Source organism: Phocoena sinus, chromosome 3, assembly GCF_008692025.1.
Source record: "Phocoena sinus isolate mPhoSin1 chromosome 3, mPhoSin1.pri, whole genome shotgun sequence".
NCBI classification, from domain to species: Eukaryota; Metazoa; Chordata; class Mammalia; order Artiodactyla; family Phocoenidae; genus Phocoena; species Phocoena sinus.
In genome coordinates, this window is record NC_045765.1 from 71,505,480 (window position 1) to 71,526,033 (window position 20,554).

General features: G+C 41.8%; 1 protein-coding gene across 1 annotated transcript in view; it reads right to left on the bottom strand.

Moving 5' to 3' along the window:
• Nucleotides 1–338: 338 nt before the first annotated feature.
• Nucleotides 339–20,554, bottom strand: part of SNCAIP (synuclein alpha interacting protein) — a 149,021-nt gene continuing 128,805 nt past the window's right edge. Inside the window, exons 8-11 of the mRNA XM_032627002.1 lie at nucleotides 18,689–18,858; nucleotides 14,869–14,961; nucleotides 13,165–14,233; nucleotides 339–968 (exon numbers count right to left, since the gene is read on the bottom strand). Coding sequence (XP_032482893.1) covers nucleotides 963–968; nucleotides 13,165–14,233; nucleotides 14,869–14,961; nucleotides 18,689–18,858 — 1,338 coding nt within the window. The 3' untranslated portion in view covers nucleotides 339–962. The remainder of the gene's footprint in view (nucleotides 969–13,164; nucleotides 14,234–14,868; nucleotides 14,962–18,688; nucleotides 18,859–20,554) is intronic.

Sequence of the window (20,554 nt, forward strand, 5' to 3'; positions counted from 1 at the left end):
CCATCTGGAACTTACTCTTACATGGATTCAAAGAGCTGCGTCAACAATAGAGCTGTTATGAACTCAGGCTCCACACTGTCTCCTAAAGGAATTAGACAGGCCTCGTCATGTGTTAGAGGCAGAAAAAAGCGACCCAGGAAAGGGGCTAAATCCTTAGCTGTCATTAGTATTTTCTCATGTCAACACTGCGATCTGAGAAGACAGAAGGAACTGACTGACTTTATATACTTGTCTGATCCTCTAGCACTTAGTGAAAACGAGAATGTTTTATTTGACCCCTATGGGAAAGCAGCTCAACTGGGCAGTTTGTTCCTGAAATAAAATATCAGCCGTCAAAATACTCTTAAAGCCCCTTAGAAATTAGAGCATCACAGATTTATTAGAAGGTAAGTGCCCCAAGCTTATAGGTGGCTGTTAACATTGTTTTATTTCCTTTACACAAAAAGTAGAAATGACAGAAAAAAACACTCTTAACAGAAAACAATAGCACTGACCTGGTCTCATTGAGAAGCTGAGCCCAAACTGCCCATGTTATGGGGAAAGGGAAGTTCAACCAACATCAGCAAACACCCATGCAGTTGATGAAATACAAAACGGTGACAGTGGCTTGGTGCATGTCCTGTGGGGAGGTTGAATCAATCTTAAAAAACATACATTTGCCCAACCATGCTTTTAAACAGCATCTCTTTAAAAACAAGTTATATATACAAATATCACCCCAAAATGTGTCTTATATACTCTAGTGCTATAAATTTAAGGCATCCCGATAGTCTATTCTTCTGCTGGTGAGGCACTGCTCTCATGATTCTATTTCCACAGAGGACAGTCCAGACATTTCCAATGGTGTCCAAAGGGCAGCAATGAGAGATAATAAAAAAGTGATTTATAAGAAGAATTCTTTTGACTCTAGCTCAGCGACGTGCGTTATGCTGTAGGATTTCTTCATTTTTCTATTGATGTCATTATGCCTAAGCGGAAGAAAAACCACAGGCCAAAATTAGATAAGACTATGGTCAAGTTACAATACAACGCCACTAAACAGCTCATCCAAAATGGAAATTATCCTCACACAAACCGCACTGAAGAGTACTTCATTCCAGTAATCAAATTATTCTCTTTTCATATAAACCACTCTTTAAACAATAAATAGTAATAACATACTTATTAATAAGTATGTTATTACTTAATAACATACTTTGTGGACACCTTTAAATTTGGCCCTGGAAGTAGTTTCTCAATTATGCTGATTGGAATCCAGGCAAAATTCTACAGTCAAGTGAATTTTATCAGAGTCAAACAAAATAGGAAGCATAGTACTGCTGGTTGAGTGGAAACAAGAGATTTTTATATTTTATTCACTGGATTCACTGGTGACACCTTTTATTCTCCAGTAAGCTTGAGTGTTAGTCATTTAAAGGAAATGTTTTTTCTTTGGGTGTGTGATTACTGAGCAGTAGCATGTTGGATGACCACAAGTAGGTAAATGTCTGGGAAAAAGAAGAACCTAGGGAAAAATAATGCTGTTTTCCCCTCAATACTTGATACCTCATAAGCCTATGGAAAGAAGTACCAGCTCAAGCTTGGGAACAGTTTTAGTTTTGCTTTTTAAGTGAATTTCCCTCTGGGTAGAAGCATTCATTTTCATGAGATATTAGTCCCATTCTGAGTATAAAATCTTCCAGGGAGGAGTTATCTTCTGAGTTTGAGCAAGGCTACATATTACTAAATTCCTTCTTGTTGCTATACCAGACAAAAGCAAACTATTTCTGGGAATGGTACTCGCTCACGTGAAGACACATTTGGATGGAGAACCCCAAGTGGCTTGGGGTTTTTATGGCCTCAAAATCGTACTTGCTTACAAAGACCATGTGGTCTATTAATTCTTACTTTTATTTATTCATCTGAATAGAACTTCAGAGAGTTGTTCATGGGCAAGGAAGGGAAGAGGGTGGAAGAAAAACCTGGTTGGTTAAAAAATGTTTTAGGAACTTCCAATTAAACACGATGGATTAATAAAAACATAGATTTATCATCTCTTTCTTACAAAACAACACTGAAATGAAAGTAAAGAAATAAAAAAGCATCAACCTAAATGAATAAAGGGAAATGAGAGAGGAGATGATAACACACGAAATGCCAATAATATTTCAGAAACAGAGGGATGGATCGATATGTGGAACTGACTTAGCAGAGCAGGCAGGAAAAGCAGAAATCTAAGCCTATAGTCAGGGAAGCCAGGAAACTGATGTGCACTGCATGACTCGGGAACTAGAAGTACCGTGAATTTCTGAAAGTGACAGTGGGTGCTGTGTGAGTGCTGAAAATGGGAAGATTATTTGAAACTTTTTGGAAGTAGCAGTTCATACCCTAGATTACCTTCCTGACCCAGTGCAGCCAGGTGACTGTCCCTTTCCCAATGTGAAGAAAGACTGAAGGTTACAGTTTGCAAGGCATGGACCAGAGAGACTCTGATTTCAGCTAAAGGGGCTGGAAACCATGGGATTAAGTGAGAGTCCCTATAGAACACAATTATTAACACATCTCCTGCTAGTTTGACCTACAGATTCCTGGCAATCAGGTTAATAGGCCCTAGAAAGAGACTGGAGTTTCCTCATCTTGAGAAATCAACTGCCAAAAGAAAAGTCCTACAAATACTGACAATTAGTGAGTTTCCCAACAAAAGAGCCTAGTACTTAACCAGTCTGTGTGAAGAAACATCTACCAGTCAACAAGCCTCACCCATAAAGCCAGAGCTTCTAATTGCACTTTAGTGTCTTATTTCTAAATATGAATGAGTCAGGGATCACCAGACTTTTGAGGGAAGTGCTACTATGACAGACAAAAACCAAAATAAACAGAGAAACAGAATTCAAAGTGAACAGAGGTAATATAGGGAGGTGATGAGAACTTCAAAAAATTGTAACAAGAAGAAAAGAAAAACCAGGGAAAATGTTTGCAATTCATATCACAAATGGTCAGTTTTTGTAATGTGTAATATACAAAGAGCTGCTACAAATCAACAAAAGACCAGACTCTCAATAAAAATGTAGAAAGGGGGCTTCCCTGGTGGCGCAGCAGTTGAGAGTCCGCCTGCCGAGGCGGGGGACACGGGTTCGCGCCCCGGTCCGGGAGGATCCCACGTGCCGCGGAGCGGCTGGGCCCGTGAGCCATGGCCGCTGGGCTTGCGCGTCCGGAGCCTGTGCTCCGCAACGGGAGAGGCCACAACAGTGAGAGGCCTGCGTACCGCAAAAAAAAAAAAAAAAAAAAATGTAGAAAGGATTAAAAATAGTACATTCAGGGCTTCCCTCGTGGCACAGTGGTTGAGAATCTGCCTGCCAATGCAGGAGACATGGGTTCGAGCCCTGGTCTGGGAAGATCCCACATGCCGCAGAGCAACTAGAGCCCATGTACCACAACTACTGAGCCTGCGCGTCTGGAGCCTGTGCTCTGCAACAAGAGAGGCCACAATAGTGAGAGGCCTGTGCACCGTGATGAAGAGTGGCCCCTGCTCGCCGCAACTAGAGAAAGCCCTCGCACAGAAACGAAGACCCAACACAGCCAAAAATAAATAAATTAATTAATTAAAAAAAAATTAGTACATTCATACAATGAAATACTATGTAGCTATGTAAAAGAATAAAGAAGCTTTCTCTATACTAATACATAAAGACCTCCAATGTGTCAGGTGGAAAAAAGCAAGAAGACAGACTGTGTGTACAGTATGCCACCTTTACTGTAAAAAGGAAGAAAAGATAAAAATATACACTTGTATTTGATTGTAAAATTTAAATAAATTCTGCATATATAATGCCATGAAAAAGGAACAAAGAGAAAACCAACAAAGTCCTATTAGAAATTAACACTATAATAGCCGAAATAAAAAATTCGAAAGGTTGGAAGGTAAAGTTCAGTAAATATTCTAGAAAGAACTTTTAGAGAAAGCCAAAGTATGGATAAGTACAGAAGAATGGTTAGAAAATAGTTAGAAAAGTAGAAAAAAATAGTTAGAAAAGGATTAGTCCAATGTGTTGAACATTAGAATAATAGTATTTCCAGAAAAGTGAACAGAGAAATTGGAGGGGATAAAATTTTCAAAGATATTGTACCAAACACTTCCCAGAATTGAAGTGTGTACGTTTCCACATTTAAAAAGTGGGCTGAGTGCCCACACGCCAGGAATGGGAATGGAATCATGGCAAAATATCATGAAATCAAACCAGTGGGGATAAAGAGAAAATCGTAAAAGCTTTCAAGGGATTAGCAATTACAGAGGAATTGAGCTTCTTGACAGACACATTGAGGAAAATGAAATAATGTGTTCAAGATTCTAAGGGAAAATAGTTTCCTACCCAGAATTCTACACCCAGCCAAATATTCCTAATCCATATGAGGGCAAACCAAAGATATTTAAGCCAGGCAAGGCCTCAAAAATTTTAGCACCCCCTTCACCTCCATAGGATGGGAAGATATATTTACCAAAGTAAGAGAATAAACCAAAAAAAGAGGAAAAGATAGATTCAGGAAATAGGGCTCTACACAGGAGAGAAGCAAAAGGAATTCCCAGAATGATGTATGTGGGAAACTGCAGATGACAGCTGTGTGGCATTGCCAGATAGCCGCAGTACAGACTTGGATAAGAGGAAAGACGGTGTCTCTGTGAACAGACTGAAACACGAGAGGTACCTGATTTGTCTGAATGCACCGAAAGAAGGGTTCTGTCTCCAGCAGAGTGTTTGGAAATAAACTGTAAACTTAAAAATCAAAATTATCATCTCCAAGGAAAACATAAAGTTACATGAATAAGGAAATGTAAAAATAGTATGATGCATGGATCCACTGTGATTAATGTTTAGATAGTCATAATAATAATAAACACCAAATACTAATTTATAACCCCCCAAAGTGATACAACTATATTGATGGTGGGAAGACGAAGCAGGTGCGTGTTTGTGTGTGTGCGTGTGTGTGTGTGTGTGTGTGTGTGTGTGTGTGTGTGTGTGTGTGTTGGAGTGGGGGGCAGTGTTGGTTGCCAAAACCGAGCTGGATAAATTTGGTTCATTGTTGAGAACATGGATTTTGGAACCAAACTGACTGAGTTGAAACCCTGGCTACATAATTTATTACCATTGTTACTGTGTAACCTTGGGCAAGATATATAATCTCTCTGTGCCTTGGTTTCCAATCTGCAAAATTTGGATAATAATAGTATCTACCATATTGTGTCATTCATTGTGAAGATTAAAACAGTCAATATGCATGAAGAACCTGGAATATTCTTTGGTACATGATAAGCGCTTTATAAGTGGTAGCTATAATTTTTATCTTCTATAGTAGGATGCCAATAGATAGTAGAGATAATATCTAAAATTTAAAGTCTGTATGAGCATGTTATTTAGAAATACAGGGAACTGCCTGGTGGCACAGTGGTTAAGAATCTGCCTGCCAACGCAGGGGACACGGGTTTGAGCCCTGGTCCGGGAAGATCCCATGTGCCGTGGAGCAACTAAGCCCACGCGCCACAACTACTGAGCCTGTGCTCTAGAGCCTGTGAGCCACAACTACTGAGCCCTCATGCCACAACTACTGAAGCCCGCGTGCCTAGAGCCCGTGCTCCACAACAAGAGAAGCCACCTCAATGAGAAGCGCGTGCACCGTGATGAAGAGTAACCCCCGCTCGCCGCAACTAGAGAAAGCCCACGTGCAGCAACAAATGCCCATCACAGCCAAAAATTAAAAAAAAAAAAAAAAGAAAGAACAGAATACTAGAGAAAACACCTAAAGACAAGCAAGCAGTTGACTAGGGGGAGTAGGAATAGAGAATGGAGTAGGTTGGGCACAGGGACGGCCAAAATTAAACTAAAAATAAATAAAACTTAAAAAATCTTAGGTTGTAGTCTAAGAATATCATCATCATTTACCCATGGATGGAGTATCTCTACTTTAATATAAGGGGTGCTCTGCTCAAAAACACTAAAAACACTTTCTGCAGGACAAAACCCAGCATGATTAGAGTTGAGTCAATACCAAGTAAAATGTTAATTTGAGGCATTTATCTGAATTATATCAGGATGATTCAAGTCTCCCTGAACCCTTCAATTACTTAGTCCTGAATTACCAGTATTCAAAAAAAAAAAAGAAAGAAAAAAGGCAAAAGTGTTTGGGTAATTCTGGCATGAATTATTCAGATAATTTGCTGCTCCTTGATTTCATTTTTGGATATGAAATCACATTCTCTGTGACCAAAATTGGAAAGAAGGCTTAAATTTAAATAACAGTTTTTCAAGTAATCTAACTTGCTGACTCATCTAGGCATGGATTCCATATTTCTACAGCCCAGGGTGACCAGATGGCAAGTTATTTTAGAGACTCTGCCTAAAATGGCCCACGGGTAGGCATTACATTTTCCAATGATAGACAAAACAGGTAGACTTACTTAGCTACTTTTGTGATCTCCTTCAGAGCTTCACTGAGAGCATATCTATAAATGCCATCTACTAAAAAAAATGAGATTCTGGTTCAAAGAATAAAAACATATACTTGAAATACCCGATATGAAACTCACTGTAGGAGGGTAGACTTGTAATCAAAAGGCCTAGATTTCTATAGAGCACACCATCCTTTCGGTGGGATGACAGGCTTGGTCCTTTTTAGTTTTCTTTTCCTTGTTTCTCCTCCTTTTCCTCTCTCTAGCTCTCCCTCTCTCTCCAAATATTCTGAAATCCTTACCATGTGCCAGGCACCAAGCTAAGACATTGGGGTACAGACTTGGATATGATGGTGCCACCAAGGGTCACCGGTGTCAGGAAGTTATACCTTTCATCGAGTTGACCATGTTTTAACTATATCCTCTCTTAGTTTTCTCTTGATTATGATCTTGCTGAATGAAGGGACATGCCTTATTTTGGCACAGCAAAATGCATGGTTTATTGCTAAGGACATCACTGAAACAAGGGCACTGGCAATCCAGGGATCTGACATCCAGGAGAGTCATATAGCTGCACTGTTCTCAGCATGGGAAGGAAAATCCCAGTTGGCTGTGGTTGGAGCAGAGATTCTCAGTGAAGGTACTGGAAGGCGTTTGAGTAAAGTCTCTACCTGATACTTTTAAACCTCAATGACTTGCTGCTTCTTTAAAAGTCCAGCCTTAAGAAAGTTTATAGACAGGCCCAGCTCTTTTAATGTGCAGACACTCTAGTGGTGGCAGACATGTGGTGCAAATATGACATGGGTTCTATATTCATCCCCTTTGGAATTACACAATTCAAAACCAGACTGGGGAGGGCGAGGAAAGGAAGCTGGAGGTGGAAGAAGGGAGTTGTCTGTTCGTAACTATTGGGACTACACTTAAACCAGGATTAGCATGCTGAAAGAATGTTATTTCTAGTGGGATAATTTTGGTTTCCAAGGCAGATCTCCCCCTGTACCCTCCTACCTATAGCTCATGGGTGTTCTACATGTTTATTTCTTGCCTTCCAAGGGCAGTGCTTTAAGATAGAACATGGGGTCTTAGTTGCAATAGCTTTTTCTATGTCTCAACTCATTAAATTTTGATACTAAACCTTGTTCTACTGTCTTCCTGTGATGGAACACCCTTTCTCCTTTTCCCAGAGGGTATAAGGACCTTATGAATAGAAACCCCATTTGTGAGTCATGCTCTCATGAATCTTGCGAACTCTGGCAGCTTTTATAAAGTTTGCTAAGCTGTGCCCAGACACTGGAGATATCTGAATATTTTAACAATCCCCCATAACATGGGCATTTTCCTCCACACACAAGGTTCTCCTATGCAACAGCCAAGGACAATGCAAAATTGTGATCCATTTCAAAGGAGAAGCTGTCACTTAATGAATGTAATCTGGAGAAATGGTTCAAGATTCGGATCTCCTTCCCCCACGTCATAGGGACAAAGCTTCCATATGAAATAAGGGTTTTCTCTCTGAAATGAATGTGAACCCTAGGGAGGCAGAGGTGGGGTGGGCGGGACAAGAGTTGGGCAGGAGAAACAGAGAACACCAGGGAAACATGGGGACGGGTGCGGGGGAAGGAGACCAGACAGGCTCTAGGGGTTTCTGGAGCAGAGGTGGTCACCCCAGGTACACCATGGTACTCCTCCTGACTCATCGGCTCTGGACCCCAGAGCTAGTATACTAGCTCTATATTAGACATGAAAACACAGAAAAACATACTTTAGATCAGAGATTAGAACTTGAAAGTACAGTTTTGGGGCAGAAACTCTAATGTCTATAGCGTTACTCAGTGCCCTTTTAGTACTAGCATTCTAACAAACTTTTCTGAACTGTTAACATTGGTAAGATTCAGACTGCTCCAGGGGATTCACTCTAGAACTATGCAATCAACGTACTCTCTGTTAGCTTGGTAACATACCTATGACTAGGTAATTATATAATTATCCCTTCAAGATCCTTAAAAAGCCTATGAAAATACTTTAAGATCAAAAATTTAAGATTAAAATGTGGTTATTTGATTATATCCAGAGAAATTATGGCAAAGATGCCTTTGTTTACCAGGGATTCCTTTTTGTGCTGACTGCATTTTCCATCATGATTCTGGAAATGCTGTTCAGTGGGGCTGAGGGTATGCTCGACTCGGGACAGGTTTCAGCCAGGGCCTCACCTCTACCTTCCCAATGTCTTCCATGTCTTTGCTCATTTTTCTGTTTAGTAATAGGTACTGACAATAAGGACGGAAATATGTGTATGTGTGTGTGTGTGTGTGTGTGTGTGTGTGTGTGTGTGTGTGTACGCTGGTGGTAGGGGTACCCTGAACTCTGACCTATTGGGCACAGCAGATGACCACTGACATACCCTCACATCAACTCAGGCCAAACCTACCACTCCCTTTGAAGTGGCTGTTGAACAATCTTGACATCTATGTAGAATATGGGCTACTAGGTCCGGATGTATAATTCCCAGTGTGGCTAATTCCTTGGCAGTAAAACCCACACTAGTGGTGTTTATTGCTTAATGTCTTTTTAAGGAGTCTACTCTCATGTTGGTGCTAGGATTAGGGGTTTCCTGTTGCTAACCCCTCAGGCTACAGTGCCTCTGTGGTCAAAGGGGATGTGACCACTGGTGGCCAGGGGTTAATGCCCTCTGCCTATCAGTAACTAGAATCAACGCTCACTTCAAGTGTTACAGATCTTGGATAGACATAAGCTCTGGGAAATGAATGTCTTACTGGCATTTTAAAATAAGTAACTGCAAACATTCCCTTGGAGTTGTAATAATTCAAGACCAACTTGTCCTTTATAAGAAAAAGTAAAGATAAATCTGCTTGTTATAAACAAAGTCATCCTCCACAGTTGAAACACACTGGAACAGTTATTCAGAGTAATAGAGTTGAATCTAATTTTAAAGGGCAATGAAAAGAAATTTAGATTCTTTGCTATCAAGCTGTGACCAATTTTGAAAAATAAATAGCAAACAGAACCCCCTCACAGAGCTGACATTCTTTAAAGTGTTGTATTTATTGTCCCTATTTTTCCTTTACTAGGGGAAAAAAAAATCATAGGAACTAAAATGTGATTCCAGTATAGGCCTGGAACAAGGGTCCACTGCCCGACTCTTTCTCCCAGGGCTATACTGAGAGGGCCACCAGCAGCATAATGCTTAGAGCTAACTCCAGCCCAATGACTGCCATTGCTTCCCAAAGTTATATGATCCCGGGCAGTCCCTGCTCCCAAGAGGAACCATGTGGTCTTCAAGCAAATTCTTGGGCCAAGATTTAAAGGCATCACTGACAGATGGACACTTGGGTTCCTTTCTTTCTTGCATCTTTCTGGGGGATGCCCTTTCTATGGGTCCCACAGGCGAAATGAAGCAGGCACCAGAATCACTTAGGTATTTTTCACGTCTACGTTCCCATGCTAGTTCATCTCTCTGAGGAATCTTTATCTCAACTAGACACATCTACCCTTGCTTTATCTAAGGAACGGACTGGGCTGGTTCTCCCTGCCCCTGTGATGATGAATCAGAGAAACCTTCCCCCATATGCCATGGACAAACTAGTGGGTTTTCACTTTCCACAGAACACATGCCAAACGACAGCCACGGTAAGGGATAAGTTAATTTATAAGGTAGGGAGGGGAAGGGGTCTGGATGTTTATTTAACTACACTGAATGTTATAATTTTGGGGTTTCTGTTTATCACTGAAGGAAAACTCTGTTAATACATAAAGCCAGTGAATCTGACAGGTTCAAAACTGAGCCTTCAGAAGGACTGTTCCTTAAACTGAGTAGGAAAGTGTTAACCCAGTTGTGGGATGTCTGAGTAACCTCATAACCTCCTTTCGTGTTCTGATTTTTGTAATCCTATTACAGTAGATTGCCAGCTTTGTTCTCTTACTTGTAAGAAGACAGGATGAAATATATCTGGCAGGAGAATCTACTGGGATACTAATTGTCTTGTTTCCAGGTGCTGTAGGAACCTGGAAGAAATGAGAGGTTTTCTCCTTCCCGCTCCCAAGGAGTTTGCCAAGCCTTTGTGCTTCCTTGCCTCAGGGTATTTCTGGTGACTTCTGCTTAAGGACAAAAGCAGAATTTTCCAGGCACCAGAAGACAGAACCTAAGATGGGGACGCAGAGGGGTGGGGAAGATAGGTTGGAAGAAACAGAAGTGGACCAATACCAGTGTCTGGGAAGGCAAAGGGTATTTTTTTCTATCTCCTTTGGTGACCAGTAAATACTGAAGCTCCAAGGTGCTTCCTTCAGCTTACGGAACGAATGAGACCCCTAGGGGAACCCCCTAAAATGACTGAGATTTACTTGTCCTCTAGCCTGAATGGAGACCTGGAGAAGATTAAACGTGATTTAGAGGGGAAAAAAAAGGAGAGTGACATTCTTTACACCTTAGAATTCTGAACTAACATTTACACTCATAACACATTCACTTGTATTTGTGTACCTGTAATTATTATATACATACACACACACATCCACACAAATATTTTGGAGGATTTTGGAAGGGTGCTGAAAGGCGTGCCACAGCTTTCTTTTAATTTAAATGATTAGTCTCTTTTAAAAGGGTGTTGGGGGTTTAACTCTTCTGAAATAAACCTGTCAAGAGGCACTCACTGACTTAACTCTCCATCATCCGCTCTCTTCTTAGCCCTCTCCTCTTTCCTGCTCTGTTAGGGAGTTGTATGTGTCACTGGGGGACGAAGGAAAGCTGTGCCGAAGAAGGACTTTGCTCAAAGAGGAGACTGAGCCGCTGGGGACCTTGGAGATGATCCTTTTATGCATACATTTTGAATCACAAACATTCTGTTTGAGAAAGGCCATTGTTTTGTTGGTGGGAGCTCAGAGACCGGCTTATGGACCAGCATTGCGGTTCCAAACACTGAGGTAGAGCATGGCAGGACCTCACTTCTCCTGAGGGCAGCAGACTGCTGACTAAAGGAGCTTTCAGTCTATAACCAGCAATGAAGGAAAACCTCAGCTCTGTTTCAAAGTTCTGATTCTGATCGGAGGTTGACTCATTCTACCCACGGCAGGAAATTTCATTTCTATACTTACTTGGTACTTGACTCCATTAAAACAAAGACTGAAAGCCAAGGTCAGTTGGGAAGCACAGCATGTTTGTGATCTGAGTAGATTCCTCTGCCCTCTGCTGCTGGACTGAAGCCCCTCCAACAGGGTACTTGCTCCCTTTCTAGGGCCCAGTTACAAGTCTGCCTTCTTCTATTTGGGGAAAGAGTTGTAATTTTCTACTTCCTTGGTGTCAGCCCCTGGGAAAGGTGCTCCAGGACTGGCATGTAAAAGATCATGCAGTTCAAAGGGAAGGCATGGCACTGCTGAGCAATACACCCCTAGCACCACGTACCGTGCATAGTCACACAGATGCTCTTCAATCAGCGTGTTAGAGGAAAGATTGATGCAGCTGTCATACATCTCCTAGAGAGGTGCGATTAAAAGTCATCTGAACACATGCGACAAGCTCAGCACATGCACAAGTCTCCATAAACAGGAGGCATGCAGGACAGATTAAAGGGTAGAAGCTTCAGACATACTTTAAGGAGCCTGGGGAACTGCTGAGATCTCTGACTTGAGCGAGAGGAACCCTTAAGTCACCTGGAAAAGTTTTATTCCAGCAATGTAAGTTTAGACATATTTAATCCAAAAGGCCTGGTTTTTGGGGCACAAGTGTGACTTTTCTAGCTGAAGCAAACACATGCTAAAGTCTTTTAATAACAAAGACAACTCGGTGGAAATCAGTGTAATTAAAATTTGTGTTCAGTTAATTCGAGTGATGTTAACTAAAACTTGATTTTGGTATTGCAAAAAAGAATTTGCACAGTTCTTAGACCTCACTGGAATGGGATTTTACCTTATGGCAAATAATAAATGATGCAGGTGTGACTCTGGTTAGCAGGATGGATATTCTGGATCCTTCTGTCCCTCAGAGAGTTTCACATTTTGGCTGCTATGCCATGTTTTTTAAGGGCATGGCATGCACACAGCATGTAGGAAATGTTGCCTAAAAAGATGATTGTATCTCCTATTCACTGGATTTAAATCCAGATTATAGGGCATCGTTTTACAAGAAATGCAATTACACAATGTAGTTCATGGCATACTCTGCTGTCCCCTGCGCGCTGGCAAGCACTTCAGACCACTAGAGCTTCCTTAGGGGCTTGTGTCGTAAAACGCCAACGAGGGGGTCCCTGTGGTGTATTCATTCTAAAGGTCCTTCCAAAGTTGAGTAGTTTAGAAACAGAGTTGCTATTTATGTGCTGTTTAATTGGGCTCGAGAATAAACTGTCCAGTCACGTGAGGAGAACTAAGGCTTCCTGCGGCAGAGTCAGTGCCAAAGAAGGGCCTGATTTCATATCAATTAGTAGTCTAATCTTGTAGAAATGCCTCCCTGTCTATGACTCCTAATTCTCAAGGATCAAAACTACTTAGGGAAATTTAGGGACCAGAATACAATCTCCTGTGATTTGTTTAACCTTTCTCTCTTAGAGTATTTTCAAAATGTACTCTAACACGACATATTTCATTAGAAACACATGAATTTGGCTTTTCATGAATCCTTTGGAATTCTCCTGGGGATGCCCTCAAGGTGGCCAAGGGCAACAATCTGTAGTGTTCGGAACAATATAATTAATGTAAAGGAATAAAAAGGATATTCTCCAAATAGCACTCACCGCCTTATTCTTTCCTTTGCTAGCAGAGCTCCCTGGATTTCCCTTACCGTCTGTGGTCTTCCTCCCAAGTGAGGTTAAGGGCAGAGTGGAAGTCTTCAGCTGGTTGGATGCCTGATAGTTATTATTATTGTTCTGGTTGCCACTTAGCGTCTCCATGATGGATCGGAAGGTTCCAAAAGGCCTTTTCAGCTGATCCCCTGGTTCACTGCTTGCAGAGGTCCGCTGGAGGGTTCTGCCCTTATCTCGGTCCTTCTCTCCATTTAGTTCAAGGCTAGTTTGCTCCATCTGCACCACAGGCTCCTCAAAGGTAACTCTGAGTTTCAAGTTCTGCGACGTTTGGCGCTTGGAAGATGGGGACTTGAGGGCGCTCTTGGGACTTGTGGCCACTTTCTGGGCAGCTGTGCTGTCAGGGCTGGGCTGAGGGAGTTCTCCAGAGGGCTGGCTTGGGGGCGCGGTTCCTGAGCCTGGACCCTGGGATTCCAAGTCTGGCTCGCTGCTTTCTGAGGTGGGGGACGGGCTGTGGCCCTCCAGAGATTTGGAGGCCTTGATACTAAAAGGAAACCTGCGTCCTGATGCCAAGCTGTGTTTCTTTATCATCAGGTGTAAGCTTTCTGCGCTGTCGATACTCTCCACGCTTTCCACGACAGGCTGTGGTCTCGGCCTGTCAACCTTTCTCACAGGCGTGCCCTTGGGGTCCTCAGAGTTGTTGGAGTCTGTGTCAGACTCACTCAGTGGCCGTTGCATCAGCTGCTTCAGCCTGGCTAACTTGAGTTCCCTCTTCTCCAGTGGGGTCTTTTTTGAATTTCTAGAAGAAGCCTGAGCATCCTGGAATTCCAAGGACAGCTTTTCCTGGGTGCAGACATTCTCTGAAATATCTTTTCCTAATAACTGGCGTAGGATTTTATCCGAATCTTCGTCTTTAGCTTTGGCCCTAGCCCGGCTGGACACGGACAGGCTTCCAAGAACTTGAATCCCCTCTTGGATTCCTGGTTTGCTTTTGCCTATGGGCTCATCATCTGCATCTGGGGATTTCCACTGGGACTTTCTGGAAGCTGGGGAGGATGGTGAACTGAAAGAGGACGAAGGACATATGAGATGACTTCCTACTGGGTTAAAATAACTCAGCCACAAATCACTGCATGGCTTAAATGCCACTAATAACTTACAAATCACTAATACTGAAATAAGAATAATGAATATGTGTTTCAAGCAATCTACAAACATTCCATGGTGGCAACCAGAACCAGTATAGTATGCCTCATACTTTTTGCTTTGACTACAAAATTTATTCTTTTGTAGTTTTACAAAACTACAATAAATAGTTTTACAAAACTACAATAAACTACTGTTTTATTGTTTATATATTAATTTTGCACAAATTTTCTCAATTGATCCCATCTTCAACAACCTTATGAACCTATATATCTTTATTTCCATTCCATAGATGAAGAAATAAAAGACTCTGAAAGAGTAAGTGACTTGTCTATAGTCCTAGAAAGAAGAAATGGCACAGCCAGAGATAAATTCAAGTCTTCTGACACTAGGTCCAGTGCCTTTCTCCATGTGATAGCTCATTTTTATTCCTCTTTATAAGAATAAAATGTTTTCTGTTATCTTCTTAAAAGATATTAAAAGAAAGTCCAAAAGAAGGCTCACACATTAAAGACAGTTAAGAATTCTAACCACCAACATTCCTGGTATTACCTGGGCGAAGAAAGGAGAGATTTGCCCTCTGATTTCTGGGCTTCCAGAAGTTGTTGGAGCTGGTTCTGCAGTGTGACACGTTGCATTGTCTGTCTGGGAAAAACAAACCAAAATATATAAGCTCTCTGACACACTGCTACTATCATAAATTAACAGGTACACATTTTTTTTCATGATGATTTTTGATAAGTTGCAATAAATCTAAAAATCTTACAAATGTGCATAATCTTCCTCCTTATAATTCAGAAATTCTCCTGAGGATGCAATCAAAAGTACTCAAAAAGATATTCATTATTCACATGAGTAAAACAACTATAACCTAAATGATCATCAATAAGACTGAGTAAATAATTTATAATTATTTCTGTGAAGGCAGCTATTAAGAATGATAATATATTTGAATATCTATGACATAGAAAAAGTTTCCCTAATATATGTGTATATATGTAGAAAGTATACAGTATGAAGTGTCCTTTAGAAAAGGGAAAATTTGGACACAGAGACAGACACACACAGCGAGAGCATCATGTGAACATGAAGGCAAAGATTAGGGCGATTCATTTACAAGCCAAAGAATGCCAAAGATTGGCAGCACACCACCAAAAACTAGGAGGGAGGCACAGAACAGATTCTCCCTCACAGCCCTCAGAAGGAACCAACCCTGTCAACACCTTGATTTCAGACTTCTAGCCTCCAGAACTGTGAGAAAATAAATTCTGTTGTTTAAGCCAGGCAGTTTGTGGTACTTTGTTACAGCAGCCCTAGCAGACTAGTATACTAGACATATGCTCACATATTTTTATATATTCATATTTCACATGCTCATGTATTATACTTAAAAGTTGATCAGTCCTTTCTGAGGGCTTTTTTAGAATCTAGAGAATAGAGTCCTTTCTTTCTCCATTCATACTTGTGATTTCTGTCATCAGTCCATCTAACTGCCTCCAAATAGTTTTCTTGACTGTGTCATAATTCACTCTGACACCTAAGAACCCTATAAAAGGAGTTTAACCTCCTTTTAATCTTTCTTCATCTGTTTTAACCCCTCACTAAATGTTTTTCTAAAAAACTTGACATGCAGTTCCAAATTTCAAAGTGGGAAAAGTAGAGTGCTCTTACGTATTTTTATTTTCTATTCATTCTTGAGACTAGGGTCAGCAAACCATAGACTATGGGCCAAATCCAGCCCATCACCTGTTTTTGTAAATAAAGTTTTATTGAAACAGGCATACACATTCATTTACATATTATCGAGTGCTGATTTCACGCTGCAAAAGCAGAGTTGAGTAATTATGACACAGAGCATGTGGTGCACAAGCCTAAAATATTTACTATCTGACTCTTTAGGGAAAAGATTGCCAGCTCCTCCCTTAGACAATTAAGTTTTCAGTATGTGAGTCACAGAACGAGTGAGAAAAATGAGATCACAGACTTCTTAGGTCTTAGGGATGAAATGTTAGGACTAAGACTGACCACTTCTGAGAAAAGGAGAGTATCTGGGGCTGATGGAAGGTTATTATCCAAATCTGTTCTCACAGAATTAAATTTAGGCAGCCGACAGCTGTTGAGTACATGCAGTGACATCTGGCAAGGAGAAGACTGGGCTTCCTCAAGCCAGTATCTAAGACTCGGCAGTCCTTTTAAGAACACTTGTAACTCATTTGTTTAGTTCCTCATCCCTGCTCACGAGAGCTGCTACCAGTTTTGATGCTAAGTGTACTAGTTTTCTACTTCTGTTAACAAATTATTACATGCTTAGTGATTTAAAACAACACATGTGTATCTTACAGTTCTGTAGGTCAGAGGACCAGAATGGGTCTCTCCAGATTAAAATCGAGGTATCCACAGTCTGCCTTCCTTTCTGGAGGCTCTAGGATGAAAGTCTATGTCCTGCTTATTCAAATCAGGTGCAGAATCGGTTCCTTGCAGTTGTAGGACTGAGGTCTCTGTTTTCTTGCTGTCTGTCAGTTGAGGGTCATTGCCAGCTCCTAGAGGTTACTGCACTTCTTGGCTCACAGCCCCTTCCTCCCTCATCAAAGTCTGCAAGAGCAGATTGAGTCCTTCTCACACTTTGAGTCTCTCTGATCTCCTTTTCTGCCTTCTCTTTACTGTTACTCATGTGATGAGACTGGAACAACCCCAATAATCCAGGGTGACCTTAACTCCATCTGCAACCTTAATTCCCTTTTTGTCATGTAAGGTAACATATTCATACCTTCCAGGGATTAGGATGTGATAGACATCTTTGGGGGACAGTTTGCGGCGGGGGGTGGGGGGCGGGTACCACACTAATACTGCAGAGTTCGGTAAATACTGCTTACTCCTCTAAAATCAGAATCAGTTTTCCTTTTTCCAAGTTCTGTAATAATTAATGTGTTTTCTAAACAGATTTCACTTTCTGTAACCTATGGCTTTTGACCTGTTTTCTTAACTTTAATGCACATTCTGATAATACGCTTCTATGTCCAGAGTAAATCTAGTGTTACCATACATTGTTTTCTCTTTATTGAAAAAATACCAAGTTATTTCATTGTTTTTACCCAACATGGAAAGAGTTTGCTAGCTTTGTTTAACTTAGTTTTTTTCTGAAGGCTAAAAAGTTTAAATTTTATTTTTTTTCCTAGTAAAAGCCTAAATTCATTAAAGAGAGTATTCTAGGTGCTGGCAGGGGGAGAAGCAGAGGAGTACAGAGACTCTTACCTCTAAGGCAAGAGAATAGAAGCAGAGAGAGAAAACAATTCCCCGAGCTGAGCGAGGAACCAGAGGATCTCAGGACTTGTCATATTGTTGCATGAATTACACTTTTAATCAGTTAAGGGCTCCTACCAACCACAGGTCTTTTTTCACAAGGAAAGAAGAAAAAGAAATACTTTTTATAATTTTAAAGTAAAACTTCATTTTTTTCCTTAAAATTTAATTTTTAAGGGTTTGTCATCCTAATCTGTCACCATTACTTTGAGTAGTATTTTTGATGTTCAGTGATTCCCTTCCTAGTATGGCAGCTGTCATTTGGCTGATGTGTTTTCCAAGGGCTGACCTTGGTCCCCTCAGATGAGCATCAGCTCCTTAATCCTCCAACCTGCAGGAGACCCCTTGGATGGCCCCTCCTCTGGTCCTCCTTTCTTCAAGCATATCATGGCAGCCTTCCAGAAATGCTTCCCTGGCATCTAGGTATGCAGTGTGTGCATACCTAGTGCAGCTGAATCATCTCATCAAAAAAGAACTGATTTTAGCTAGACAAAGAGTGTTTTAAGTAACATCACGCTAAGTTTACATTCTGAGGATTTTAAATTCTGAGGATTCATGAATCGTCTGCTTAATTTTTATAATAAATTTGCCAGTGATATTTACCAGGTGACCTGTCTGTAATTTCCCAAATATACATTTTTTCTTTTTGAGAAAACTGAGAAACTGGCCCATCTCTAGCCCTTCTCTCTCTCTCTTGCTTTTGACGATTTGCTAGACTGTTAAGGACAGAAGTTTGGGATGATGCCCACGTGTGCTTTCCGCGCCTGCCACGTCATCTGACCCTGAGATGTGAGCACAGAGAGAGGCTCCTTCCCCTTGTCCACTGTGGCTTAAGTTCTCTGCTTAGGAAGCTAGCTCTGCATTTTTTTTGTTTAAATATCATTTTGCCTCTGCAGAAATGGCATGAATGCTGGCCATGAGGACTTGGGACGGAGGAAGAAAAGAAGATGAGGAGGATACTAGGGAATTCCTGTAAGACCAGCAGGAGGGAGCCTTCCAAAGACCTGGCTAAAACCTAAGCACAACGATGAGCAGCCAGACTTGGTTCTCATGGAACGAACAGGTAACTCACTCCTTCAGCTGCTTGGTTAGCTTCACCACCTGGGAGGCCAGCGACATGCAGGTCTCCACCACCACCAGGTACCGGGAGCACAGGGTGTGTCCGTGGCGCTCAGCGCTCTGGGAGGGCTTTTCCCCCGCGTGGTTCTGCATGGTGACATTTGCTCCATATTCAACCAGGGTCTGTCAGAGAATGCAGAGACATGTGATCGTATCAGAACCTCCCTCTAAACATTATTTATTTATTATTTTTTTCAATTGAAGTACAGCTGATTTACAATATTGCTAGTTTCAGGTGTGCAGCAAAGTGATTCAGTTATATACATTTTTTTTCAGATCGTTTTCATCATAGGTTATGACAAGATACTGAATATAGTTCCCCATGCTATACAGCAGGTCTTTGTTGTTTATCTATTTGATGCGTAGTAGTTAGTATCTGTTAACCCCATGCTCCTAATTTATTCCTCCCCCTGCCTCCCTCTCCCCTTTGGTAACCATAAATTTGTTTGCTATGTCTGTGAGTCTGTTTCTGTTTTGTATATAGATTCATTTGTATTACTTTTCACATTCCACATACGAGTGATACCATATAGTATTTGTCTCTCTCTGTCCGACTTACTTAGTATGATATTCTCTAGGTCTATCCGTAAACATCCGTATTTTTTAATGACTGTAACAGAAGGTTGAATGGAACTTTTCCTGTTGTTCCAAAACCAGTCACCAGAGCCCATAGCGGGACACGGTTGGGTTGAGGAGTACCATCACACACAAAGGACAGCCTCTGGTGAGCTTTCAGTGGTCAGTATCAGATGCCTCTTTTTGGAGCCTACAACGATGCAGCCAACCAATCCCACTACTATCAATCTCACAACAGCCTCGGAAGGAGACTGGGAAGGGGTGGAGGCTCCTTCTTCCTTAGAGTCCTTTCCTTTATGAGGTGTGCAGGGCAGTGTCTGTGGTGAGAGGCTTTGTCCCTTTCAGTGGGTGGGCCCTTGAAGTTGGGGATGCCCATAAGAAAAAGAAGGAATTTTGTTTACTTTTTCCTATTTACTTGGGCAGCGCACATGATCTGTTGCTGAACCTACCCAATCAGGAATAAAAAGAACAGGAGAGAATTGTCATGGCAGGGCCCACATTCCCACCACGAGCCATGGCAAGGGTATGTCCCATATATTGAGCAGACGTTGTAGAAGGGAGCTTGCTGTGAGCTTGTTATCACCCAATTAAAAAGGAGAGGGTTCTTGGGTGACTTCCCTGGTGGCGCAGTGGTTAAGAATCCGCCTGCCAATGCAGGGGGCATGGGTTCGATTGCCTGGTCCGGGAAGATCCCACATGCTGCAGAGCAACTAAGGCCGTGCACCACAACTACGGAGTCTGTGCTCTAGAACTCGCAAGCCACAACTACTGAGTCCACGTGCCCCAACTACTGAACCCCACACACCTGGAGCCCATGCTCTGCAACAAAAGAAGCCACCACAATGAGAAGCCTGCACACCACAATGAAGAGTAGCCCCCGCTCGATGCAACTAGAGAAAGCCCGTGCACAGGAACGAAGACCCAATGCAACCAAAAGAATAAGTAAATAAAATAAATTAAAAAATTTAAAAGAAAAAAAAGGAGAGGGCTCTTTAGCAACAGGAGGCGGTGGGGTGCAACACAGGTGGAGGGGACTGTATGGCGGAGGAGGGCGTGAGGTCGGGGCCAGATCTCCTGTCTCAGGTATCAGTGGGAAGGCTCTAGAGGACCCTCTGAAGTCCCCACCCACCGTGCCCACCAGAGATTCAGCCTCTTAAGGCTTCCCCAGAGGGCATCAGTGGCCAACCATAGTGAGCTAAAGAAGCAAGACAACTTTCAGGGAGATGCCATGACCTCTGGCAGT